Raw genomic sequence first — 14,626 nt, 5'->3', positions numbered from 1 at the left:
GAGGCAACAAACAATCTAAGAATTAATGAAAGTCAAAATGCTACAGGAGATAAAAGAGGTAGTTTAATCCATATACATACTTGTCAAATATTTCTTTTTCTGTTGCAATATCCAGGTGAGTAAATGGTGCGTCAAGCAGGTAAACATCAGCATCTCTGTAAATAGCCCTGTGCAGAAAAAAACAATTATGACTTAACATTTTGAGATTGAGTTACTTTTAACCAGTGACAATCTGATCATTTAAATACAAAATAAGGTAAATGGAGTTTATTCAATAAAGTTATTTAATAAACTTAAATTAAATAAAGTTATTTAATAAACTATTTTAAGGAATGTTTTAAAGTGGTAAACTCTGCACACTATAATAAGACATACTAGCAAAATAAACTTTGCTGCTGGCTGACACAGGGAAGCTTTCATACAAACAAACAATAAAAGCTTCTCAAAGTCTCATTTTATTTATGACTGCAAGATTGTATTGAATTGTAAGATTTAATATTGAGTTTATGGCCATGTAAATCCAAGAGAGATCCAAGAACAAACTTCCTGATGTGATATAACAATTTGTTTTGACAGTCATTAAAAAGCCATATGTATATGATTTACTTTCTTCCCTAAAGTTCTGTGGGAAAGACCAGCCATGAGGAAAGTGAGGATTCCAGCGTGGCTTAAAATACAGGTGCTGGTGTACATCTGAGGAGTTGAGAGATGTTCAAGTGTAGGTGAGGAAATGTGTGACATACCTGGCTAGAGCCACACGTGCCTTCTGACCCCCACTCAAGTTTAAACCCCCTTCTGCCATAGGTGTCTTATCCTTCTCAGGAAGAGCAGCCAAATCCTATTAATAAAACAGACAATATCACCATATAGAGCAAAGGAAAGTAAGACACTACACAACAAAGGAAAGTAAGAAGATTTAGGGAAAGCCAACCACCACATGCTTTTACAAAACTCTGAAGTACACTGTGACACACAAGACAACACACACTTACAGCAGAAGTTGGTAGTTAGTTGGTAAACTGTGCATGTTTGGTGCTTAAAAACATTTTTGACAAATTAATGGAAACACTCGTGCTTAAAAAAAGAATTAAACCACCCTAAGATGGTTTGCTGGTCTTAAGGTTTAAGGTATTCTTCAGCTAGTTTTATTGGTTGCCTGGCTAGCTGACAAGTTCCCAAAACCCCTCTAAAACCAGAAGACCAAACTGATTACATTAGGCTGGTTTAAGTTTTTTTCTTCTTCTTAACAGGGACCACATACCACTTAAGATGAATAGTTTTCATGTAGGAAGCACTTACCTTGTCATCAACTCTGTTTGTCCGTTGAAGGAGCATTAAAAATAATAATTAAATGAAGTGATGCAGTGAGAAAGATTTTAAAACACTACACAAACAAATCAGTGGAGCCCTACATGTATTTAAGATGGATATGCCAGGGTTTACTGCCCAGACACAACACGAATGAAGACTGAAATGCTAGTATATCAGTGCCACAAAGGAAATACATAGATAACAACGCAAGCCCACTAAACTTGGGTGTTTCCACTTTACATTTTACACTCCACAAATCCATTTATTAGATCCTGCTAGTCTCGCTGAGAGCTTGTTTGTTGTAACTCATAATTCAGAAGATTAAGTACGCTGGGAAAACGTAAGTGTCTGCATCTTGATCTATCAGCATACACTGAATAAAGACTCATTATGTACAGAAAATAACAATACTTTGTAGCTTCTTGCTAGTTAGCACATAAATGGCTAACTTCTCATGCTCTGTTGTTATGGCCTAGCCTACCACTGTGATGACAAAAGCCACCTCACACTGCTCCATAATATCTTCTGTTGTTAGAGTCTGGATGTTTCGTAACAAACAGTCATAAATTGTGCTTGTAATCACCATTTACTGTGAAAACATGCTTTGAGAGGAAACGCGTTTACTTTTCGCCCTATGGGAAAAATGGGAACTAAAACAGAATGTCCCAGGTTCACATTCAGAAAAACACTACGTTAATTAACTACAGTTAAAAATCTAAGAAAATCATCTAAAAAATATAAATATAAAAAATTATATAATATTATATTGCAGTAATATATAAAATGTGTTTTTACCTATATACAAAATATACTTTTTACACAGCAAAAAAATCAATTAACTACAGTTAAACATCTAAGAAAAAAAAAAATATTATAAATTATATAATATTATATTACAGTAATATATAAAACATGCTTTTTCCTATATTAAAAATATATACTTTTTACACAGCAAAAAAAATGTAATAAAAAAATCAGTATTAAGGAAATGAAAATATATATATATATATATATTGTTTTATATTACAGTAATATATAAAATGTGCTTTTCCTTATGAAAAATCTATGTTTGCAAATTTGGTGAAAAAGATAATTCACAAAAATAATTCACTACATATTCTTTGAAAATATGAAATCTTTATCTTTGTAAATATACTTCAAGTTTTTGCAGTGTTTGCAAAGCCTTGCAATATGATTTTCACTAGACAAATCTCATCCACTAGCACAGATAAATCTCACACGTCAGCCTAATGCCTGGACATGAATGTGTTCTCAGCAGATCTGCTGACTGTCCTTTCATGTAAGTCTCAGTTAAACAAGGGGCCTGTCACTCAACACTTTGGCTGCTGACAGTTGCACGCGATTGGTTGATTCGGTATCAAGAGATTGAGGGTGAGGGGAGAAAACCATGAGCGGAGTAATATGACACAGTTCTACGTCTAACAAAGGTTCTCAGTTCAATTGCCAGGTGAGCATTCCATGTAGAAAGAGAGAGAGAGAGAGAAAGAGAAAAGGGGAGAGAGAAAGAGAGGGAAGACAGAAACAGAAGCAAACCAGGAGCCAAAAACATGAGAGAAGACAAAGAGGAGGACTAGTTAGTTTGAGAAAAGAGATGAGTGAGGTCAGGCAATATACTGTAGACTGAGGGGCTGAAATTCAAGTGAGAAAAAGGGAGAGAAGTTGGAGATGGGAGTAAAAGTAAGGAAATGAAAGAGACAAAGAGTGGACTGAAGAGCATTAATTTGTCAGTACCTCCTCAAGCTGGCATGCTTTGACCACACTCTTGTAGCGATACTCATCATAGGTCAGACCAAAAAGGATGTTGTCTCGGATGGTGCCAGGCATGATCCAGGCTGTTTGGGAGGAGTAGGAGATTCGGCCGCTGTGTCGGATCTTCCCAGAGGAGGGAACCAGCTCCCCGAGGATGGTCATCAACAATGAGCTCTATAAATACAGACATTATGTCTGAACAATGTGACAACCTTACAGTTTCCTTTTAGCAAATGTTTGCTTTCTCTTAAACAGCTAGCTTTAATCAACCTTTTATATTTTAGCTTATTTTTCAGCTTATTAAAGGCTTCACACGGCAGTGTACTTGGCCTTTCATTTATTATAATTGTGAATTATTTGTTAGAGTTGTTTAGTCTCTTTTCCTACACTAATTTTTTGACTTAAAAGAAGTAGAAAACTGTTTTTTTTTCTTTAATCTTGAAATAAAATAAATTATAAGTTAAATAAATAATTGTATTAATAATTAGAATTCATATATAAAATGTATTTATATTTATATCATTTTTTTAATACGTATAAATAATAAATATATTATTTTACATTTCAGTACTGCTTGCATTGATGTATATTTACGACAGATTTGAAAATAACGGCAAGCACTCCTACCTTCCCAGATCCCATAGAACCAGTAACAGCCAACATCTCTCCTTTCTTCAAGTTCAAGCTGATGTCCTTCAGTACGGGAGTCACATAGAGGTTGGTAAAGAAGAGGCCTGCATCTCCATTGTGATGGCCATTAGCTTTGTTCTCCTGTTTTATCCTTTCCAAAAGTTCACCAGGACCCTGAAGAAAAACAGATTTACACTGCACTACACATGCACACTGAATGCATTAAAAAAATATCGATCCCTCCTCTTGTTTTCTTTAAATGCTGAAAATAAATCAAATTTACAATATCGCCTAATGTAGTTTAAGTACATGACCATCTCACTGACACAAAATTGTCCATGTTCCCATAGGGAAGGGATGATGGGACTTTTACAGAAATAGAAGGAGGACCTGACTTACTCGAGGTTAATCGTTGACCTCAGTTAGGCTTCATGGGTCATTTGCCGTGTAGCTACTGAACTGAACATGCAATTCATATTCAAATAGACTGAGAAACAGTCAATAGAGAGCATAGCAATTAGTTCTCTAAACCTGCTTCTAATAATGAAATCCAGGAAACATGTTCTTAATCCAAAAAACTATGAATGCATAACTATACCTCATCCCAAGAAGCAGTCACATCTTTAAGTTCCAGCTCTGTGATGCTGAGATCGTATTCCATTAACTTGTATTCCTCCTTGCTAAGAAATTCCTTGAGGAAATAGGTAAGTTGAAGTTTTAGGTCGAGCTTTGAATACAGAGAAGACCACAGTAACAACAACATTCTCTCAAAGTTCAGTACAGTTCACAGCATTACACAATAAAATGCTGATGCCCAGCAGGGTGTTCTTAAGAAACACAGTAGCCTAATACAGAGGAGTGTTTCCCCTTTCCAATCCAGAAATGTTATAATTTTAACTCATATTATACCAGATATTATTTAGCATTATCATTAATACTCTCACTGAGTATTTTCCTCTTAACGTAAACAAAAACTTTTTGCTTTTTGCATATAGTTTGTACCGTATATGCATAAGCTCCACCACAAGTGTCAACCACAGAAGTGGACTCACTTCAATCTTCCAAATAAGCCGCATGGTGTCGTACCACATCTGGATGGAGCCGGGCAGTTGTCGAGTGACAGTCATGCGCAGCACCATACAGTAGGAGAGAGTGGTGAATATGCGACGGAGGTTGATACCACGGCTGAGGGCATGAGGCACGATTGCGGCCACAATCACAAAGATGGCTGAGAAAAAGTATGCAGAGCTGTAGAAGTAGCGCAAGGAGCCAATCTTCCTGGTCAACTTCACCTCATCCCTACACATAGTTTAGAGGAAGAAAGAATGACAAACATGTCCCTCAAGTCCCTCAAGGTTCAATCCTTGCACCACTTTTGTTCAACCTGTATACACTCCCACTGAGCCAAATAATGAGAAAGAACCAAATTGCCTATCAAAGCCACGCCGATGACATCCAGATTCACCCTCTGCCAAAACATTAATGAAATTAACAGTTGGATGCACCACAATTTTCTTCAATTAAACAAAGATAAAACTGAAGTCATTACATTTGGAAACAAAGGTGAAGTTCTCGAGATGAGTAGTCATGTCAAAGCAATAACTAAATCAACATATTACCATCTTAAAAAATATTGCAAGGATTAGAAGTTTTGTTTCCAGTCAAGAATGCTCTTATCACTAGCAGGGTGGATAATTGTAATGGACTCCTTACCAGACTTCCCAGAAAGCTGCTGCCAGGATTCTGACCAGAACCAGAAAATCTGAGCAAATCACACCAGCCCTCAGGTCTTTACACCACTTTGCTTTTATCATAATTTGTATTCCTTTTGCATATACTACGTTATAATAATGTATGGTCGCTTAGATCTTCCATAATATGCTGTGATTATTTTATAATTATTTTGAATCCTTTTTAAGTAAATCACTTTAAATTACCATTGTGTGTGAAATAATATAAATAAATAAATAAACAATATTAATAACTATAATAAATAAATCATATAAATAAATTTGCTTTGCCTTGCCTTGAAGAAGAATGCCAGATGGGTAGGATATTTGGAGACTGTGTCTTGAGATATCAAATAGCTAAAAACAACGACACATTGATTCTCCAAGACCGAGCTGATAACAAAAACACAAAGGCATACCGTGTGCTGCCATAAATGTAATACTACAGAGAAACAGTGGGAGACTGTGGCTTCAGGTTTCTCTGATCCAGACCAACTATTCTGATCCAAAATCTCTGATGAAAGAACTTCACTTAATCTAAAAGTAGGAATTAAAGCAGTAGGAGAGAAATGTAATTAACTGAAATATCAACTGTAACTGTTAATATTAACTTTAATTAAATCACTAATTTAGTATTCTCTGTTTGAGATGGCACACCTATGATCCACCCTGTCTATTGCCACAAAACAAAAATGGAAAGCACTTGGCAATATACACACACACACACACACACACAAGCACACACACACACACACTACTGTTTAAAGGTTTGGGGTCAATTAATCTAATGCATTAAACTAAAGAAAAGTATTTTAAAAAATTTGAAAAAATGATTGTTCAAATAAATTCTATTCACAGAGTAAAAGGAAAAAACTGAGTTTGACTTGTTTTTAACAAGTGAACATTCTACAAAACTGTTTGGGTCTTACTGTCTGATGTTCTTGATGAGGGTCTCCATTATCTCCTCCCAGCCATAGGCCTTCACCGAATGCAGGTTCTCCATGATCTCTGAGGTCAGAGCCAACCGTTTGTTAGTCAGTAGCACCTTTTGTGCTCTAAAGAAAAGCAGAAAAAGGCAGAAAATTTGAATGATGTGTCTGTTCCTAGAGAACTTTACATCCTGTACATAATAAACTTCAATGTGGGTGTTTATTACATCTGACTAATATCTCATGAGTGAAGACACTGAATACAGACAATATACAATCTGAATTAAACTTGAGTTTGTGTGTGTGGCAATCTGTCTCAGTAGCGGTTCTGACCAACATTGTTTACATTTCTTAAAGGCACAAGGCTAACCAGCCTCCTGATTACAGGAGCAGAAGTGAACTACCTGTCCAAACTCTTCAAAGCCTTTAACCAGCATGAATCACAGCTGGAATGTGTGTTTCTGTGGGAGCGTAGTTTGAGGGATATCTCTAAAACAAAGCTGTGCCAGTTTGAGTCTGACAATGGGAATATCTTTGGGCAAGATTCACTTTTTGGTGTTGGGATGTAGGCTAACAGCAAATTTGACACTTACTTGTAAGGACCCATTTTATGTGAGAGAAAGGCCTGCAAGACCCCCAGCAAAGAGATAGCAGCAAGTGCACAGAAGCTATTGACATCAATGAGTTCCCAGATAAGCCCTGTACACAGGATGCATTGCAATGGTGATATCCATACAAAATGGGCCATACCCAGACTCTATACCAAAAAAGAAGAAGAAATACAACATGCATTGTATTAAATTTGAGTAATTAATTAAAAATGAAAGCTTTATTTATTTATTTTTAAATTTATTTATGTCAAAGGCTGACACCTAGGAGCTTCTGCACATTTGCAGTGGTACAAAACATAGCAAAACCATCTCACACATTCCAAGGAAAGGACACTCGAAGAACCTACATTAAACAAAGGTGCTAATTGCTTCAGACCACTTACAGAGTGTATCAATATTCAGCACATTGGCTCTACCTTCTTACTACGTTCCAGAGTTCAGCTACACTACCCACTGAAGCATTATGCTAAATTTAATGCTCAGCCAACATGTTAGCAGCTGTATATTCATTTCTAATGGTCAGCCTCTTTACAAATTGGCCATATACACACTACCATTCAAAAGTTTGGTGTGAGTCTGATTTATTTTCTGATTTATACATTTACATTCTTAGAAAAGATTTCTATTTCAAACAAATGCTGTTCTTTTGAACGTTCTATTCATCACAGAATCCTGAAAAAAAAGTATTACGGTTTCCACAAAAATATTAATCAGCACAAAAAGTTTTTTAACAGTGATAATAATGAGAAATGTTTCTTGAACACCAAATCAGCATATTAGAATGATTTCTAAAGGATCATGTCACACTAATTCATGTGAGACTGGAGTAATGGCTGCAGAAAATTCAGCTTTGGCATCAAAGGAATAAATTACATTTTAAAATATTTTCAAATAGAAAACTGTTATTTTAAATTGTAATAATATTTCATAATATTACTGTTTTTACTGTATTATTGAATACATCAAATAAATGCAACATTGGTGAACATTTAAAAGAGTTCAAAACTTTTGAATGGTAGTATGTATGCCTTCTAAAAAAAACAAGTTTGTAAAATTATAATGTACTGGAATTTTTTCACAGGTGTTTTTTTTAATACATTGCATTCTGTTGTGTTTTAGGGTTAAAGACAAAATCACAGTGTGATGTATCACAGGTGACCTACCATCCAGCAAACATACGTAATTTGCTCTTCTCATACTTGCCTGATCAAACTTGCCCAGGTTGGCTGACATCAGACTGACCAGTTGACCTGTGCTGATCTTGTCCAAAACTCGGCTAGAAAGTTTCAAGGTCTAAGGGTCAAGATTAGGAGAAATTCATACACTTAATATACTGTTATTTTAATATACTGTCATTTTATTGTATATTTTGTGCTAGTATAGATGGCCCAAATTACGAGGAATGATATTGGTGTCAGGGACAGATGATAGTAGACAGAGAAAACTAGACACAAACCTTTTTATAGATTATGCTAAACAGTGCGATCCTGATCTGCATGCCCAGGCGGTGCAGCCCAAACATGGCAGGCTGGAGCAGGAGAAAGCGTGCAGTGAATAGCAAGCCAAGACCAAAGGCAAGAAAGTAACCATTGGCTCGCTCTGGTTCATGGACTGGGTCAAATGACGCAATTATCCGTCCTAAAAGCTGCGGCTGCACTGTTTTTGTAGCCTCCTGAAAAACAGTAACAGAAGTGGCATCTTCATTTTCAAATTTACAAACTTAGAATTACAATTTACAGAAAAACATCAATATAAATTGATGTCCAAAGTATGTACATACAATAACAAAAAATGAATCAATTGAGAAGTGGAAGAAAAATCTAGCAAGAAGTCAGAAGCTGTAAGTTCTTCACTGGGAAAGTCACACTGCACTGTTACCTGCAGTACACAGCTAGGAATCACACAACTTCTTGCCAACGATATCCACCCATGTGCAAACAAATTAGCAAATATACACTTCATGCATTTGGACTCTCTTGTACTAAGCTGTTGTATTTAGAGATCAACACTCCAATCGAAGAACAAAAAGAAACTACACAGAAACTATCTGGACACTTACGCCTATATATAGGAGGAAGCCAAACAACAGAAAAGGACGTATGAAGCATCGTGCCAGTGCTCGTAGTAGACTGGGCTTTTTCCTTCCAGATGCAACTTCTCTGTCCCATTCTCTGTTTAGGGAAAGAGAGAAAACTGAATGGAACAGTTAAACAGCATCCACCCACCCACAATAAAACGGGTATGGTCCACATTGTTTGGTGCACTCCTATATAACCAAGGTGATTTAGCGAACTTATTAAACAGAGCAAAGAGACCTTGACAAGCATGGGGAAACGGCAGAGACTGCTCCAACCTGTTAATTGAATAAAAAGTTCAAATTCCCAGCAATACTGCACATTAGAGGAATAACAGAAGCGCTCATCATCTATCACTCACCAGGGGCCTGGCACTTTAAAAGGTCGCATTTGATGCCCATTAGCAGGGCACTGGCATGGACGTATTGTGGTTTATGTGAGACATGGCATGGGAGGAACTTTACTGGAATGGGCAGAGTGACATTTAAGGGGGTTGCCTACATTTTATTCTTCTTTTCTCCCTTCTTTGTCAAAAAACCTCACACCTAAAGGTGTGATATTTAGCTCTGGTGAGTAACAGGAGCTTTGAGGACACTGAAAGTCACAATAGAAACCAACACTGAGTCACTTCACTATGTAAATTTGCTCACTTTACAAAAGAATTTGAGTCAAAGTTCTTTCATTCCAGTTCGGGTTACTGAATGGAGGAGACATGAGGAAATATACTCAGTAATTAACAACAAAATATATATATTATTTTTAAATATGAAATTGTCCTTAGTGCTCATGCAAATTAACCTGAATGTAATTGGAAATGCAATAAACACGTTTTATTCATCAGAATGATGGGGTCTTTTCTATATGAAGCTATCAATTTTAAATAACATTTATAAATCACAAATTAAATAATGTCTCAGGAAAAGGTGAGAACACAAATACTAACTTCTCCAAACGCTCTGCAAGGATGTCTGCTGCATCTTGACTAGGAGCTTGATAAACATCAGATGGCCTCAGTTTCTCCTTAAAACCCTTTCTCATTATAGGGTTTGTCCACCTGTAAACAGTCAGAACAAACGTTGAAAACTTCATTATTGTGATTTCTTTTAATTAAAGTGAACTTTAGTTCTTTTTTAAGGAGATGTAGCCTACGTGTAGTTATTTTCTAAAATATCATTAAGCACAGTTCTAACACGCTGTAGTCAGGACTGGTGTGCGAATTATAAAAATAACTTGATTGGATGTTGTTCTCGCATAAACATTTTCTTTTAGCGCCCTTAAAGACACTTTTTAATTTTTTACGATAATTATGTTATGTAGGTTCTAAATAGCTGAAGGAAAGCGTTCGAACGGCGCACTGTTGCTATGGTTACCACCTCAGTCGAACCCAACCTCTGTTTGTGAACGTTTACAGTAGCCTACTTCCTCTGGTTAAATTTTAAAATTAAACTTTAGAACTTTTGAGGTTGTAGAAGCGTTGTTCGAAAACACTGTTAAAAAGTGTTGCCTATACACTTGTAAAACAATAAAAAGTAAACTTTCTTTAGGGGGGTCAGAGTTATAGAACGTGGTTTGAATTAAACGTGGCTGTTATTAAAATGTTTCTATGAATATATCAGTCATCAGGTGTGGTAGCCTTCACGTGTGAACAAACTAGAAAAATGTGAATAAACTAGAAAAATATCTCTGGTATTTAAACACACACGTGTCCTATAAAGCACAACATTTTGTTGTTATTACAAATGTGGACACACAAAACATCTAAAACATTTCATATTTTGGTTGCATCTTACCAGAAGAAGTATTTTGAGAGGCAGCTGGCATCCTCCACAGGTGATCTCTGCATCCTAAAAGTACCCCGGGGGTGACACCGCTTACATCGGGTGTCAGCTTAACGCCTCTCCGCTGAATGAAGATCCCTGGCGCTGTCCTTCACCGCGCGCACGGTTCAGCGCTGAGATCGTCGATATTGGATGCCAATATTTAGATGATGAGGAGAATTTCTCGGGTCTCAAATCGTTAATGAGAAGTAACTCGCTTATAAAGAGCACATACTGACAGCAGCGCTGTGATTCAGTAAGAGAAGCGCGCTCTCTCAGCCCCAAATGCCACAGATCCTTTGGGCATGTCATCCTCAAACTGTCAGTCTTTTACAGAGATGCTCACGTGTTGCTTTACAAGAGCAAGTGGCGTGTCATCATCAGATAATTCTCGTGGTGTTTGAGAAAGAACATCAATACATTAACACATGCAAGTCAACTGCAGCTATTGTTTCATTTCGCACCTTTCCTGATTTCATAATGCCTGCCAATGGAAAAATAAATGAAACAAAGAGAAATCTTCATAGTTAAAATAAACGAATGACAAAAGGGATTTAAAGTCTTAATATTGTAAAACAAAATAATAGAAAATAAAAGAGAAGAGCTTGATGTCCAACGAAGAAGAAATAGCCTATTTTAGAGGATGCACTATTATCATAATCAAATTAGCATATTTGGACACTTATTTTAATTCCATTACAGAAGGTCAGATGTTCTTACTTCCACTGAAGCACAAGATGCTCTTTTTCATTCTTAAATTATTGTGGATAACATGATCATTTTTAGACAATCTTGTGGAAACATGAGCAAATATTGAGTTTGTGAAAACTTGGGCAAACTGAAGTTTATGCAGCTTGAGTGCTGCTATTAAAGCAAAAGGCATATATGAAAAATAGTGTAGGCTATGAATATTTGAAATTCAAGTTTTTTATTTTTTTTATTTATTTATTTATTTTAACTTCACTTACATTGTCCCAAACTTTATGATTAAAGATTCTGTAAAAGCCTAGAAGAATTACAGCAGAATGACATCTAGTCTATTGTACTAGGCTACTCCCAGTGCTGCCTTTCTGGAGCCATGTAAATTATATAATTGTTTTGATAAGTCCAATGCGGCGATGAGAAAAATGATCACATGAAGTCTATTCAGTGTTCCAACTCATCTGGCAATTTTGTTTCCACTGAGAAAGTTTTAGGTAAGCTACATCATGCATGAATTCACAAGAGCAGACGTTAGTAAACTGACAATCTTAACTTTACTGATTTGACTATACATGTTAGTTAAACATACTTTTGCAAATGTTGAAGTTTATTACGTCTTTAGATAATCATATTTTTCACTTTCTATTTTGAATATGTCTGATATATATATATATATATATATATATATATATATATATACACACATTCATCCATCCTCTAAACTGCTGGTCATCATGGGGATGCTGGAGTAGTGTCTCAGGGTGCAGATGTGACAAACACCCTGGTCACATGGCCAGTCTATCACAGCCTCATACTTATATTGGCTACATGGCTGTAGCCAGGGTTTGAAAATTAATGAGGTCTGAGGTGGGGTTAAGAATTGTGCTAATTCCTACAAATACACCTCATTATATAAACACTTTAAAAGAGACAGACATGTAGATGTTTTTCAAAGATGTTTTCTCTGTTTTGGAGGAATGACCATTGTTAAATTATACTTATACATATTTATTGCATCAAAATTTGTTAATACTATAATACAATAGGTCTATTATTCATGCAACAATACATATTACTGTTATAGTTTTCATTAATAGCCATTGCTATATAGCCGATAACTTTGTCTAGTGCTCTTATGAATGTTTTTAGCATGACTTTGTGAAAATTTGACTAGCCTACTATACTGAATGAAATAGCACTTCTTCATGGCCAGTGTTTTCATATTTCATTCAACTTCAGGTTCTACAGATCTGTGCACTAGTGTTAAATGCTGCTGTTTTTGATAACGATAACATTTCTGACAGATAATATCATGATATTTTTTGCATTTGTCTTACCGAATGTGGTAAACAAATAAAATAAATAAATAAAATAATAAAAAAACAAACTTATTTCAAATCTTTTGCAAATAAGATAAGATAAAGATATTGCAAACCCTAAACTGTAAACTTCCCACTTTATTAACTTTCTATAGTGTCAAAATGAGTGGAAAAGACAAGCCAAAAACGCTTATAATAGCTAGATCTGGCAACATGGAGGCAGCGCGCGTGCCCTCGCTCACGACTCAAGCATTGTTCACTCTGCAGCAGCGATCATTTTCATACCACGGCCGCTAAACATTCTGGTAAACTGTCTAAACTTAATTACACATGTCATTCAGAGAACAAATGTTATTTTTAAACATGAAAATTTTACCTCATAGTGACCACAGCTGGCTATGGCCTTGCTTATAGACCCTTTTTCTGTTAGTAAACATTGTGACATTTTTCTGTGGGCGGAGCTTAGCTGGAGGCAGAAAGATTCACCTGACCGCTTCACCAATGCTAGCTATGAAGTTTGTTAGCTTGTTTTTTAACAATAACTGGAGAAATTTAACCTGCATATGTACGGTCACTCACTGTCCTGGACTGCAATTGTTATTTGAAAAGTTTAACTTTAACGGACGAAACCAGATTGGCCGACCCGCACACGCTTTAACTCGAAGGATGGACGATCTGACAGGATTCCCTCCGGTTGAGTGACTCACTCACGAAGATGTGTATATATTTCAATTTCAGCAAGCACCTGTTTTTACAGCTACATTATTATTCCAGCTACAATTAATCACAACAATGTATATACATTTACAAATAATTAAGCATAAAAATCGTCAGTTTGTTGTTTTACACACGCATCCATACATTATTACAAACACGAGATAATAGTGAGATACATAAGAAATATTTAGACGAGCCCATAACAACAAAATGTAATACTTTATTGAACCTTTTCTGATAAGAAGTGTGCGCTGCAAACGCGAAGCTTTTTGACGATCGTGTCAATGTTGTAATTAGCAATTCATTTAATTTCTTATGTGACAGCATTAATTAAAGTTTCTTTTAGAGATCCAGTTATCTGCATCTCTGCGCTCCATCAAGCCACTCCCATGCTGTCATCACTCAAATTAATGCACGATTCAGACTTTATAGCATGACTCCAATACAATTATAAAATAATTATTTCATCACTAATAAATCTTTCAATTATTAAAACTGGCTGTGTCTATAGTATTATAGACTACACAACATCGTTATATTATAATATTTTCAAATTATTATTATTTTAAATTATTGTCCCTGGACCAGTAGGGTACTCTTGTAATAAAGTAGCGGTGGCTAGGACAGATTTTAAGTATCAGTTCTGCTTAGAAAGATGCGATGCTCCCGAGCAGGTTTAAGTTTACAGACCCGTTGCTATGACAGCAAGTCCAGGATGAGCTTCGAAGAACCAGTTAGCGACGTACGAAGAACGGGCCCCTGCGCTGGTTTGAATTGGCCCTCTCCAGTTTCCCCTTTGTTTTACGTAATCGTGATGTAAGCCCGTTTTGCAAAATTAATTGGTTTATCAGCCAATTAGATTAGAGGAGAATATTCAGTAAATATTTAACTAAAACTACATTTAGATAGAACTTTATTTTTCTCTAAATTACTATCTTTATATTTGAGAAGCAGCAACAGATTACATTCATGGTATAAAACAAAACAGTAGACATTGCGGAAGATTAAAGAACGC

General features: G+C 35.9%; 1 protein-coding gene across 1 annotated transcript in view; it reads right to left on the bottom strand.

The window, feature by feature from the left end:
• Positions 1-13,595, bottom strand: part of cftr (CF transmembrane conductance regulator) — a 31,096-nt gene extending 17,501 nt beyond the window's left edge. Inside the window, exons 1-14 of the mRNA XM_058751102.1 lie at positions 13,271-13,595; positions 10,847-11,357; positions 10,000-10,110; positions 9,041-9,152; positions 8,438-8,653; positions 8,185-8,274; positions 6,964-7,127; positions 6,371-6,496; positions 4,764-5,010; positions 4,310-4,402; positions 3,709-3,885; positions 3,064-3,255; positions 744-838; positions 81-167 (exon numbers count right to left, since the gene is read on the bottom strand). Of these exons, the coding sequence (XP_058607085.1) occupies positions 81-167; positions 744-838; positions 3,064-3,255; positions 3,709-3,885; positions 4,310-4,402; positions 4,764-5,010; positions 6,371-6,496; positions 6,964-7,127; positions 8,185-8,274; positions 8,438-8,653; positions 9,041-9,152; positions 10,000-10,110; positions 10,847-10,899 (1,763 nt within the window). The 5' untranslated portion in view covers positions 10,900-11,357; positions 13,271-13,595. The remainder of the gene's footprint in view (positions 1-80; positions 168-743; positions 839-3,063; positions 3,256-3,708; positions 3,886-4,309; positions 4,403-4,763; positions 5,011-6,370; positions 6,497-6,963; positions 7,128-8,184; positions 8,275-8,437; positions 8,654-9,040; positions 9,153-9,999; positions 10,111-10,846; positions 11,358-13,270) is intronic.
• Positions 13,596-14,626: the final 1,031 nt, after the last annotated feature.

This window comes from Onychostoma macrolepis, chromosome 18 (assembly GCF_012432095.1).
Source record: "Onychostoma macrolepis isolate SWU-2019 chromosome 18, ASM1243209v1, whole genome shotgun sequence".
NCBI lineage: Eukaryota > Metazoa > Chordata > Actinopteri > Cypriniformes > Cyprinidae > Onychostoma > Onychostoma macrolepis.
Note: the sequence above shows the minus strand (reverse complement) of the source record. Positions and strands in the feature narration are given on the sequence as shown.